The sequence below is a fragment of the Coccinella septempunctata genome, chromosome 7 (assembly GCF_907165205.1).
Source record: "Coccinella septempunctata chromosome 7, icCocSept1.1, whole genome shotgun sequence".
Lineage (NCBI taxonomy): Eukaryota > Metazoa > Arthropoda > Insecta > Coleoptera > Coccinellidae > Coccinella > Coccinella septempunctata.
In genome coordinates, this window is record NC_058195.1 from 4,830,973 (window position 1) to 4,843,869 (window position 12,897).

At 37.2% G+C, this 12,897-nt stretch overlaps 1 protein-coding gene across 5 annotated transcripts in view; it reads right to left on the bottom strand.

Annotated features, from left to right (window-relative positions):
• Window positions 1–12,897, bottom strand: part of LOC123316289 (dual 3',5'-cyclic-AMP and -GMP phosphodiesterase 11) — a 131,678-nt gene that overhangs the window by 1,905 nt on the left and 116,876 nt on the right. For all 5 annotated transcript variants that reach the window (XM_044902282.1, XM_044902283.1, XM_044902285.1 and 2 more), the window contains 10 exons: window positions 9,768–9,875; window positions 4,583–4,831; window positions 2,832–2,929; window positions 2,711–2,774; window positions 2,110–2,445; window positions 1,805–1,891; window positions 1,578–1,745; window positions 1,241–1,350; window positions 353–755; window positions 39–122 (listed from right to left, as the gene is read on the bottom strand). In XM_044902282.1, the coding sequence (XP_044758217.1) occupies window positions 39–122; window positions 353–755; window positions 1,241–1,350; window positions 1,578–1,745; window positions 1,805–1,891; window positions 2,110–2,445; window positions 2,711–2,774; window positions 2,832–2,929; window positions 4,583–4,831; window positions 9,768–9,875 (1,707 nt within the window). The remainder of the gene's footprint in view (window positions 1–38; window positions 123–352; window positions 756–1,240; window positions 1,351–1,577; window positions 1,746–1,804; window positions 1,892–2,109; window positions 2,446–2,710; window positions 2,775–2,831; window positions 2,930–4,582; window positions 4,832–9,767; window positions 9,876–12,897) is intronic.

Here is a 12,897-nt window from a genome sequence, read left to right on the forward strand (position 1 = left end):
TTGATATGTCGCGTAAGAGTTGTGGAATTTTAACTCACCTCATATATTGGTAAACAAATGGAATCAATGAAACCAACTTGCATAAGGGGTAATTGGTCCTCTTTCTCCCTATTCATCAAATCCTGAAAGAGATATGAAAACTTGGATAAAATGAAGGAAAAAATTAAGAAAAAAATATACGACAGAGGACAAGAAATAAGTGACCCACTTCTCAGTTACAGAAAATATAGGGGGGATGCCTTTTTTAGCCCATAGTTTCGTAAACGTTTAATAAACAAATATGGTTGTCTCCTCCACATACTATGAGAAAATCTCTCAAAGAACTTATTGATTCCACAAAAACATAACTTACAATAGGTGTAATGTTGAGCTCCGCTCTCTCCATGTCGCCCTGCTCGAAGAACTCCGACGATACCAGCTCAGCAACCCTTTTTTCCACCTCCCAAGGCTTCGTTATGGCCGACAAGTCGCAAACGGTCATCAGCATGGCCCTCATGATTTCCCTGTTCTCGTCCATTTGCCAGCACGCCCCCTCCCTCACAGCGGCGAAGAATGCACCCCTCTTCCTGAAGTAGATCGCGAGATCCGTGGATAGAATCGCCTCTTCCAACACCCTTATAACCCGGGAGTACTCCTCTGACGAGATGTTGGACAGAAGCTGGTTTCCCGGGGAGTTTAAGATCATGATGCACTGATCGAAGTGGTGGTGCTCCATGGTGGAGGTCGAGTAGAGCTGTGCCAGGGGCGATGAAGCTCTGCGAAGGGTTAATTGGGTTGAAATTTTCGCTGACATGCCTTAGCATACTTAACCTAATGATTACGTGAGATTACAATGGAGTATGGATAATTTTCGGTTGGTTGTCAGCTGAAGTTTCTTTAGTATCTCACTTGTACTCATAAATTCTAGGAATTAAGGAAAAATCTGTGAAGCAGAAGACATTTCGTTATGAAATCTACCTCTCCAATGGCAGAAAATTACTTGAACTTGAACCGAAGCCTTCTCTTGAAATTTAATCATCATCCTCATCATCATCAAGCAAAGGAACTTTCAAGAGATCTTTATGAACGATTGTGACATCGCAGCATACATCCAAAAATTTTTTATTTTGGAAACAAGAGGTTCACAAAATTCCGATGGAGCTGAGAATACATTCAATGAAATGGATTTCAATTTCGAAATTTCAATTTGTTAGTAAATGGAGGCTCTGAACTGTAGGAATGGTTCGAATAGTTGACTCACTTGATTTGGAATGAATTGTTCGTCCCTCTGTGATCCAAGTCATGGCAAAGACATGCTATCATCAGAGCTAGACACTCTATTTCCCCAAAAATGTTCCACCATTGCGTTACCTGCAAAAAAATCCAAATTCATTCAAAAATCAAGCGAAATGAAGGCTATGAAGCCCAGTTGCACATGTTGAAATCTGTTGGTAGACGAATACGCAGTCGCAAGGTTCATACTTCATCTATCAAGCATGCGCAGACGAACTGTTTCATTTCATAAGACCAAAAATAGTATTTTGGCGTGGAATAACAAACTCTCAACCACATTTTCAAGTTCATCTATACCGACTTACCGTAAGAATTGCGAACATCATCTGAGCAACGTTGAAGGCGTGCCTCCAATTGTGATAGGTGACATTGCGGTAATTTTTCTTGACCGACAACAGCCACCTGCATAATACTTCGTAGTCCATGTGAAATCTCTCCACTAAATCTAGGTCCAGGAACATTCTAATGCATGCCTGTGAAAGATTCGTATATTTGTGGTAAAATGAAGGATCGATCGTCAAATTTTACGTACCGTGAGCGTGTCGTCATCTGTCATATGTATATCGTCGAAGGAAAAATCGTGGAGTCTCAGATGAGCTGACGATGGCACTCTTAAACTCTGTAAAAAATTTCATCAACATTTAACGACATTTTCATTTTTGCCACTATAGTTATTATATCAGATAGACTCGGATGTATTGAACCATTCAACTTTGTCGAAATTCCAGGGGTTGTAGCTCAGCCATCATGAATATTTTAGAGACAATTTTTGGTGAAAGGACTTCAATCTTAGTTTTATCCCCGGGTCTAAGTAAAATAAGCTATCAATAAACTTACTCCAAGTTTTTGTGCATCCTCCAGACTGGCCGTAGCGTGGTAAGACAGCACCTCGAGCGTCACGCTCTGCTTGGCAATGGCAATCACAGCTTTTTCATACATGTGGGTATTGTGTATTCCCATACCACAGAATATTGCGAACGCCTCGACGAAATTCTCGTCGTTTTTTGTGAACGGTAAGTCGTTGAACTTATTGACCAACTGTATAACGCCAATTATCTCTCCAGATGAGTTTTTAATCGGCATGCACAGTATGGTCTTGTGCTTGAAGCCAGTACCATCGTCCACGCTGGGGTCGAATTTGGGGTCGTCTTCAGCGCTGGCTATGTTCACCACCTTGAAGAGAATTCGATTTTTTGAGAACCAGCTTCTTTCGTTTCATATACGAACGAAAAGCAGACTTTTTAGAAGGCAAGGATTTTTCGTCCGTATACACTTTTCGTCCGCTGTCGTCACTATGATGCAAAATAATATAATAGACATGATTATTAGTTTTTTCAGTTTTGTACACTCAACGAATTTTTTCTCGACGAAATTTTAGTTTGAAGGCGCATGAATTATCGAAATATTATGATTAGTTTAACAGAAAACTTCGACTTACTTCTCCTGTTGCCGCCACATGCCCAGTTATGCCAATATTGATTGGAAACCGGCTCTCGAAGGGACTGCAATATTAAATGCATTAGTTACGAACAAAAAAGGAAAAAAAATCACTTACTTACCTAGTTCTAGATTCTCCGTCCTCTGTTATATCGAGGTCATTTGCTTCAAAATCGAATACTCTTGAAAAACTAACTTTAGAACCACCTACCAATAAAACCTGGAAAAAATAACAATTTTATCAATTGAAGAAACTTCTTTATTCAGAAAATTCAGAAACACATCCAGAACAACAGCTCATTTATTGAAAAAAAAAGGTCTGATCTTGAAGTTTTTTACTACTTTTAAGTGTTTTTAGCTGGAACATCCTGTGCGAAGAAGTGAGACAACTAGGAGCATCTTATTAGCGCAGCAAGCCATGATAAGAGGAGCAGGTCGAACTGCATTTTTCAGGACGAACTTGGAAGTTGTTAAAAAATTCTTTTATCTACGGAATCGCAATTTTCTCATCGTACGGTTAATTCTTCGAAACTGAGGTATCGAGATTCCTCAAATTCATTCCAAAACGAAAGTTGCTTCGGTTAACTCGACAGGGAACAAACTTTCGGAACCTCTGATCGATGACTATCGATTTCGGTTGCTAAAACCGACAATTTAAAGAGTAATTTACATTTGCGGTCGCTTCTTCTTCGCACAATTTTTCGTGGATCCGCCCCATAAGCGAAGTTATGGATACTGCAGTGATATTATCTTCCTTTTTGAGCCGCAGTGACCGCATTCAATTTCACAGATGTTTTTTCGTTAACTTTCACTGACTGATTTAATGAAATGGAACCAATGAACGATACAAGCGTATAATGAACGAATTCTGCGAAAAAAGAATCCCTTTATGAAGGGATACAATTGTCAATGTGTGAGGTTAGAAGATATATAAGATTGCTGAACAATATAGAATACTTATACGAGATACCTATGAGTCTTTGCGAATATTTTAACAGTAGATTGTTGAGGTCAAAAGAAACACTTTTTTCCTTTACCATTTTTTCCGATTCGGACCTGATAAAAATATATAGCCATTTTAAGTTTTCATATTTGTTATAATTTTATCCAACGTCATCAAACTATACAGTAATAAGGCTATATTTCATTTCATGTAAATTACATCGATTAATAACGATTTACCGAATTGCTTCACGTCATAAGTTGGTAACAAACAAGTCGTCAGTTCCATGTCGACATAAAATAGTAGGGCATAAAACATTCTAATTGTGAATGACAAATGGTTGAAAACATCCAGCGCATATTTCATCGGGTCACATTAATTTTGTGGAAAGTGTAGGCCCCACAAAAAATTTTCACGCACGAATCAAATTACATTTTTACGATTGCTCGGGAAGTAATGGATCGGAACGGATCTTTCTGATAGATTGGATAAGTCTATAGAAAAGCTGCACTCAATAAATCCATTCCTCACTCAACGATGAATGAGAATTTTCAATTTCAAGGCAACCACTGACTGGATGAAACTTAGATGAATAATAAATAAATATTTTGTGTTTGATGACCAATTTATCTTATTTTGAACTCAGGATGAAATATTTCCACCCTTTATATGGAAATGTGTACAGTATACAGGAAATTAAATGTTACTGCGTCAAGAATTTTACTGAAATTTGATGAAAACCGTCAGAGAACAGTTATGGAATCAAGTTTTATGAACACAGTTCAACATGTTACATAAAAAAAGTAGTGACATCAAGACGTAAGTAACTGAAAGTAAAAAAAAGCATGTCTTCAGGTGTAAGGTCGGTAACAGGAGTTATATTCGTTCTGGGTAGTGTGTTACATGTTTATATTCTGAACGTAGACTCACCTGTACTCTTTGGCATTGAATAAGACTTTGCGTGTGCGTTAGTATCCTGTACACGACATGTTCAATAGTACTCTGTTCCTCGAAGATCATACGTGCCAAGTCCAATAGAACCTGATTCCTTTTGATCTCCAATTGTGATTTTTCGTATAGATGCGCGTTTCTTAACCCTATTCCGCAGAACTGTAAATAACTAGAAAATACTTCCTCGTCGAGCTTCGTGAATGGTTGGTCCCCTAATTTGTTTATGACCTGGAACAGAAAAGAACTTTTAAGATTGGATAAGATTAGTGTCTCGAAAATTTCTGGAATAACGAAGCTTTTATCGAAGCATATTCGTATTGTTCTGCGATACTCTGAGAAAGGCATACTACGCGTGGGTTTTCCGATTATATATCGTCGTACTAAATCCAATTAATGGTATAGTATATCATACATTAACCGCTCCATTGTCTTCTTCGTTCCTTCCTGCATTATGAATAATGGTCCTCTCTATCTCTATCATCGATAATCAATCTGAAGAGATTGTACCGGCTTTTGTACGGCTGAATGCACATGTTTTTACCTATGGAGAAATAGGAAGTATTGATTTCTCCTTCATCTGATAAATGATAGATTTCTACTTCAACCTGAAGCTATCTACCGTTCATCAATGCATGGGTGCCGCCTAAAAAGTACCAGGACACTTTTAAATTTATCTATCTGATTTTAGAAATGCATTTAGGAATTTGAGGAATTACTTTTTTAAGTGGCGTTTGCGTCCTAACCCAAATGACACCGAGGTTTTAGTGTTACCATTTGAATAATCATAAAATTAAGCGTAGTGATGAAGCCAAATATTTAGGAATAACGCTTGACAAATGACTTACTTCGAAAAGTTATATCAAACAAGCAATCGACAAAACGAAAGCAGCGATGAATAGACTCTTACCCTCTGATAGGAAGAAGAAGCCACATGTCGAAAGAGACAAAATTGAAGATAATCAAAGCCGTTGCTAGGCCTCAACTGACTTATGGATCAGTTGCCTGGGGTTTTGCGACAAAGAGCCATATCAAAAGAATCCAGGCCACTGAAAACAAGCTGCTACGATATGCAATAGATGCACCTTGGTTTGTCAGGAATAGACAGATTTATAGGGACCTAAAATGGGAAACCATAACGGAATTCATGAACAGAAAATCAGAGAAAATATTCGAAACAGCGAAAAACCATCCGAATCAAGAACTCGGGAGACTAGTGGACTACGACCCAGAGGAAGACAAAAGGAGAATGCGAATTTACCGAAGGAGACCAAGAGATCAATTAAAAAGAGATTAAAATAAGAACATAAACTTATTGAAAAATCAAATAAAGTGTTATCCATTAGAGGATAAACACATAAATCCCAGCACGTTAGTGTGCGAGAAGAAAACCGACTAAGAGATGAACGGTTTATAGGCAAATGCCCGGAACCAATATTCAAGAGGCAGTTAAGGGTTTTTAGTGGGCCTCGAGCTCACGAGAGTGAGAATCCCTACACTAGTTTCTCCTCAGAAGTGGGTGGTGCGTCTAACTTGCAGATTTTCCCCCTGCTACACCAAAAAAAATAAATGAAGTTGAAAACCAGGAATAATATCCTGCATAAACTAGCTGGTACAAGAGGTGCTGATGCAACTACTCTTCGAATGGCAGCCCTAACTTTGGTATTTTTGTGCTGCTGAATTTTGTTGATAGTGTTCATGTGCATATAATTGATGCACAGCTGGATATTTCTTTGAGTATTATAAATGGAACTATTAGATCTTCACCTATTCAATGATTATCAGTTCTTCCAAACACTGTACCGCCTCATATTCGACTACAGTTATAAATTCTCGGAATAAATCTCACTCCTTCCTCGACTCATTTCCAATTCTGTTCTATATTCCAGAAAATACGATTCCAAGAATGAAGTCGCGTAAATCCTTATGGTCCAACTCTTTCCTTAACAAACAAAGGCATTTGGCAGTCTGAATGGAATATGTGCACTATTTTCAATCAAGAATCAGTTAGTGATCCCTCGAATAGAGTTCCTGGGAAAATATGGTGTATTCTGAATCGTATAAGAACAGGTCACGCACCAGTATGAGAAATAATGAACCTGAAATTTAGAAGTATTTCCCAAGTAACATAATTTCAACTTTAACCGGTAGTTCCGATGTTGATTTTTCGAATAGAGCCTTCAAGGATTTCCGAAAGTTTCGTGAATGCAGCAAAATTGAGCCGTGAACGAACATATTTCCCTTCATACTCGGGCATAACTTTTCAAATTCCCATTTTCGTCGTGGAAACACGAAGCGTAGTTGATAACATTGTTTGAAAAGTTAGGACCTGGCAAATTCCGCCTATATTGCTGCAAAGGCACTTACCGAACTCGCATGGATATCCTAAAGTAAAGAAAAACCCTTTCAGCCAATAATATCGTAGCGGATTTTGCCAGAGCAAAACTTAAATCGTATATGGAGGGTGGGTAGACTCTAAAATATCGACTTTTATGCTGTCGTCCAACATTTTCTATGCATACAGACAGAAATTACAAGGTGTCTCAAATGAAAAATGCCGTTTTTTATCACAGAAGGAATGTAACAAAAAAATATGAATACTGGAAAAAAAATTTCGCAGATGCTCGAGTTCACGCAGAGAATTTAGTGGATAAAATAGCTACACAGTAGCCATGAGATTCATTTGAAGCCAAATGAATTAGAGTGCTTGTTTGTAATAAAGGGAAAATAAAATGAATATTGGAGATTTGTATTAAGGCCCTTGTACAGGGAGGGCATCAATGCTTTTTTACCACTTTATTTGGTTATTTAGTCTTTATTGTTTCTCTGCTGTTTTCAAATGATCTCAGACCTATCCTCAAACATCGAATTGCTCGTGCAAGATTCGATAAGCTCATCTGGTTTCAATGAATAAATAGAAAATTAAATAATGGTCAATGATATCAACTTCCTATAGAAATTGAACCAGTTGGTTTGGATCAATAATGCTTGAGACATATATATTATAAATCACTGAAACTAATTAATTGAAATATTGTTCAGTAAATCAATCAAATTAAAATCAGTGAAACAGTAGAATCGTAATGATTCTTTATTGTTCGATTTAAAAGATTTATCTGGTTAATAATCTTGATACGTCCGAATGTGTTCATTAGTAATACAATGAGTTTGGAATTAATGTCTTTAACTGTTGAAGATTAAGTCTGTTCGTCTCTCTAGATTTAACACTTGCAAGATACACTGAGAATTAATTAAGTTTTTCAAATGGCACTATCATTTCGTGCCTAAAGTATTGGGAGAATCATGAGACTGTCCAGAATATTGATAATGAAAAGTGGTAATTTCACACAGGTTGGTGAAACATCTTCTATTATTTCTGCTATTTCCAGAATAATTGTCATATTCAGTAGGAAAGTATAAAAGTTCATATTCAATGTGTCATTACATTAAAAATTCTGCTACGTATATCCTATCCCAATGCTGATGACATTTCACAAATGGAAGGCCGTCTAAAGCCTAATAAGATATTCTCGAGATATGATATTATTCACATCTTCTATATACCCCCAGCCTACTCCATCACCCATAGCTGTTCATTTCACACGGAGTGCTCCCAAGGATTTTCAAGGAATTTTATTATTCATCATCTCCTGATACCTGAACGTGTTTCTCACCTAGGGAATGTTTAATGTTTTCCATTTGCCGTCTAATGAAAACGAGAATTCCGAGGGCCTTAAGTCTTAGTGCGTATTAATATAACTGCTCTTTTCGAAGGATTACTTCTATAAGCCAGCGAAATTATGTTTCGCCAGTTATGAATGCCTTCATCTCTTCGAGCTACCATAGGAATCTTCTCTCGTGAATTTTGCAGGATTTGCTACAGCGTGAAATTATGGATATTTAGCTATCCTCTAATACCTTGACAATTTCTAACGTGACAAAATGGTTGGCAGGTTATAAATCTTCTAAATTGATGGAACTCAGAGGGATTGTTGTTCATTCAAAGACTCCACTATAATAATTCTCTGAGGAGAGCTTTGAGCTGGCTTGGTGGCTTCTAGATAACTCACAATAGACCTTACTGCTGACTTAGGATGAGAAAAAAGCACTGATCACTGAAAAGATACATAGATCTCGAAGAACAAACTAGGAGACAATGTTATCAAGACCATCCCTATTGTAATTGCGTTTACAGACTTGATATCGCAGAAACTGCCACATAATTTGAACAAACTTCCGCTTTGAAAGTGAGTGCTTGTATCAGGTAGAATACTTTCAATCAACACACAATAACTTCCAGGTAAACAATAGGAAGTCAGCTCATTCAGAAGAGCTTGAAGCCACACACGGTTTAGAGCAATAACAAATATCTCACCCTGCAGTATCATAATAATATAAGCATTAACAAGTGAAAGAAAGAAAAAAGATTCTTTGAAGGATCGATGACATAATAACAGTTTACTAGCGTATGAAAACTTCCCATATACATTGTTACATCCAGTGGGTGTTCTACGTTTGGACATATACCGATGCCGGATGAACTAAAATCGATTTTGACGCAATTCTCATAATCTTGTCATCCGATCAACCCAATGAACTACATTTTATGTACCTATACGCCAGCGTTCGTTCACTTCAATTCGAATATTGCACCGCAGGTTACTCGTGTCCATATTAGCAACATGGACCGTTAACTCTGCTGCAGTCCAGTCATGAACTTCGAGATCATTGGGATGTCATACAGGATGTCCGAAAGAAACATTCAGAACTGAGATGAATTGTACTCCAACTCATATAAATTGTTGAGCTACCCCTGCTTAAATACAATCTCCTGAAGATGGCATCAGAGGAGCAATTTTCTTAAAAACCAGAACAGTGACAAATGAAATTTAACAGACCTTCTGTGAGAGCAAGAATGCAACAAGAAAAGGTGGTATTCCCCTATAATGTCAACATAATAATAATAATATAAGTCTCACGCTCACATGGATTGTCTGCTCCATTTAAGTTCTGTAAATTTTCTGGTTTCTAAGAAAAAAAAAATGTTTTTCGGGTGCCATTTTAGGAAGCTAGTATCTAAACAGGGGATGGTCAAGAAAAATTAAATCAAAGGCAAGGAATTTTAGTCATTCATGACTGAATATTTCATATAAATTGTTCAACTTACTTGTGCCACACCAATTACATCCCCGTTGGTGTCCTTTATCGGCATACACAACAAGGTTTTGGTCCTGTAACCAGTTAAAGCGTCTATATCATGATTGAAACGTTCATCCTGAAAAAAAAGGGAAAATTATTGAAACAAATCGATTTTTGTATCAGAGTTCAACTGAAATACATATGTACGTAAGAACTTGAAAAAAAAAAGAATTAATTATCATAAAATAAGGAGAAACACGCAAAGAAAACGAGCAAAAACAATGTGGTACGCAGACTTTATGTACCTATATTCAAACTTCACGACTAGAAAGAAATTTCTTGAAAAAAAACATTGTTAAATCGATGAAAATGCTTAAGTAACATATATCTATAAATAAGCTACTACATCTACTTGGATCAACCTTTGTCAGAGACACCGTTTAACCCATAAAACAACAAAGAAAGTACAAATGGAGGAAGCCTGAAAAAACATCCAGTTAGAAGTACACAGAACTTCAAACTGAAGAAAACCGTTCGAAAAGGAAAGAACCATTCCTCAATCAATAACCCTTATACTCACATGACAAACTTTTCGAGAAATAGTAACAGTTTTCTCCGATGTAGCGGATGAAAATAGATAATCTCATAAAAGTAATTGGCTCTATTGAAGTTTGAAGAGGGGTAGAAATTGGAGTGGAAGTTTTCCAATTTAGGAGGCTATTCACGAAATTGAATAAATTTTTTCAGCCTTTCAACGGTTGGGTCAATATTAAAATTGAAAATGCAAATTTCGCGACCTGGCAATATGACCCATAAAAATTAAAAGAAAGAATGACAGTCGGTTGTTGTGTTTCTTGGTACTTAAATACACATAAGAGGTGTTTCCAAAGGTGATGCTTTTTTGACAGAAGGTAGGGGTCTTCAAAATACACTATATGAACAATTTGAATCTACCCAGAACTGAGGAAAATTGTTTTTACAAAAGTTCGGCGCCAACTCGACTAGCAGTCACATCACCGTCGGCGTCGTCAGCATACACTGGTGGTAATTGGTATTTAATCGAACGAAACTTACTCTCCACTGTTAACATAATGCGATACATGTTCCCCCATGTCGGAAAATTCCAGTTCACGCCGAGATATTCGATATTGGCCAATTTGCCAAGCTGAAGGGGCTATTTCTCAGCGGGCAGCCTGATGGCTCCGATTACATCTAGTAGGCCGCCTCAGTCAACGTCGGCTGATAAACAATCACCAACTTTAATGGCCTAAATGTGCTAGTGTGATGAATAGGGATTTTCGGGGATTTTCCACGGGGCTGGAGATGCCGTCCACGAGTACAGAGAATGGGCAACGATGATTCATAGATTCGTAGAAATTACGAGAAAAATTTCTATGACTTCAGTCTTCCCATTTTTTAACTTAAATAACTCTTGAATTCCAGAAAAACTGATTGCCTGGGCTTGAAACTTTATCATGTCTTGACCCTGTCCAGCTTTCTCCCAAATTAAAATCTAATAAGGCATTTTTTTTAAATATCTCCCTTCCTGTACCTCTAATCGTTTCGGTTTTCAATATAAAAGTTGTAGATAAAAAAATTCTATACAACTCTTGTCTGAAGCAATTTCACATACTTTTTACCGTTTTCGAGTTAGAGGGCGATAAATGCCACACATGCGAAAGGCCAAGGTCAATGTATAAACCCCGTCTAATGTACATTCATCGCTATATATCTCAAAAACGTTTGAACATATAAAAAAATGCTTCGGACAAAATTTGTAGAGAATGTTATGCTTCACAACTTCTATAATGAATGCGAAAACAATTTGAAGCCCAGGAAAGGAGATAATTAAAAAAACCTGATTTTTGTGACTTTTATGGCCAGTTTTTATTGTTTCGGCTTGCTGAAACTGTCAGATTATATTGTTTTCGTTATTCTGAAATCATTAACTTCAAATTAAAAAAAAAAGCCACAGCGCTCGAGAATGTACTCGCGACATTTTTTTTGGTAAGTCCTCCCTCAGCTTTTCGTCAAGCTTAAATTGTCAGAAAGATAATGTATACTTTCCAACAAGTAATTAACCACATATATCTCAATCTGACACGCTCGAGTAAATCCCGAATTTAACTCTTGAGCTCCCCAACTATACGTTGACCAAGAAACTCCGATTGTAATCAGAAAAGCTGAAATGTTTCAATTTCGATATTACGCTTCGAGACGCGGCGCGCAAAACGATCTTCCTATTAATTATTCCAGCTTCACGTGCTGATATATTTCCATTTAACATTTCCAATTTAAACGATCGTCGAAAATGTCCGCCTCATTGAATTGCAAAGTTACATTGCGGCCGAGCTCTCGAGTTGGCTTCTAGGAAAGCTCTACCCTTACCTGACGGAAATCGAACTTTTAAAGCGACGCAAGTTGACGGTTCTAGATCGAAATTTATTCATAAACTTGGGGAATCAATTCGTGGTTCGTGGATCAGGTGAAACTTATGGCACGAATAACCCGGAGGTACGTATTATGGGATGAGTTTCGAGTTTCAGGAAGTTTCACGTATTCGTAAGTAGATTATCAACGAGAGTTCTTGTACAATTTTGACCATTTTCAGATGAATCTCTCTATCCGATGTTATGATCAAACTGAATATCATTGCTTAGGTTTTAGTACAATAAAATTCTCAGGAGATAGTGAGGAGGTAACCTCCTTTTATCTGTGAAATTCGAAAGATTGGATTTGGCCGAATACAACTCTGTTGAAAGATCCACTGATGTGTAGTGTCACAGATTTAGCCAGTTATTCTGAAGGTAATTTTGGTTTTTCAGGAATGGCACAGCTCATTACGAAAACTTGAAATGGTTATATCTTTTAATCAGGACCGAATCAGAAAAAATGGTATAGAAAAAAAGTGTTTCTTTTGACCTCAAGAATCCACTATTAAAATATTTGTACGATTCATAGACTCACTCTGTAAAATGAAACGGTTACAAATTCAACCAACATGTTCGACGAAAACAAGGATGGTGTTCAGTAATCGAAATGGTCATCAGCTAATGCAGCTGTCAAATAAGCCCCATTATTGTAACAGGCGTGTGTGTTATCTGTGTGGTCTACCGTTTCACACTTTTATTATTCTGTTATTTACTACTACGTCGCCC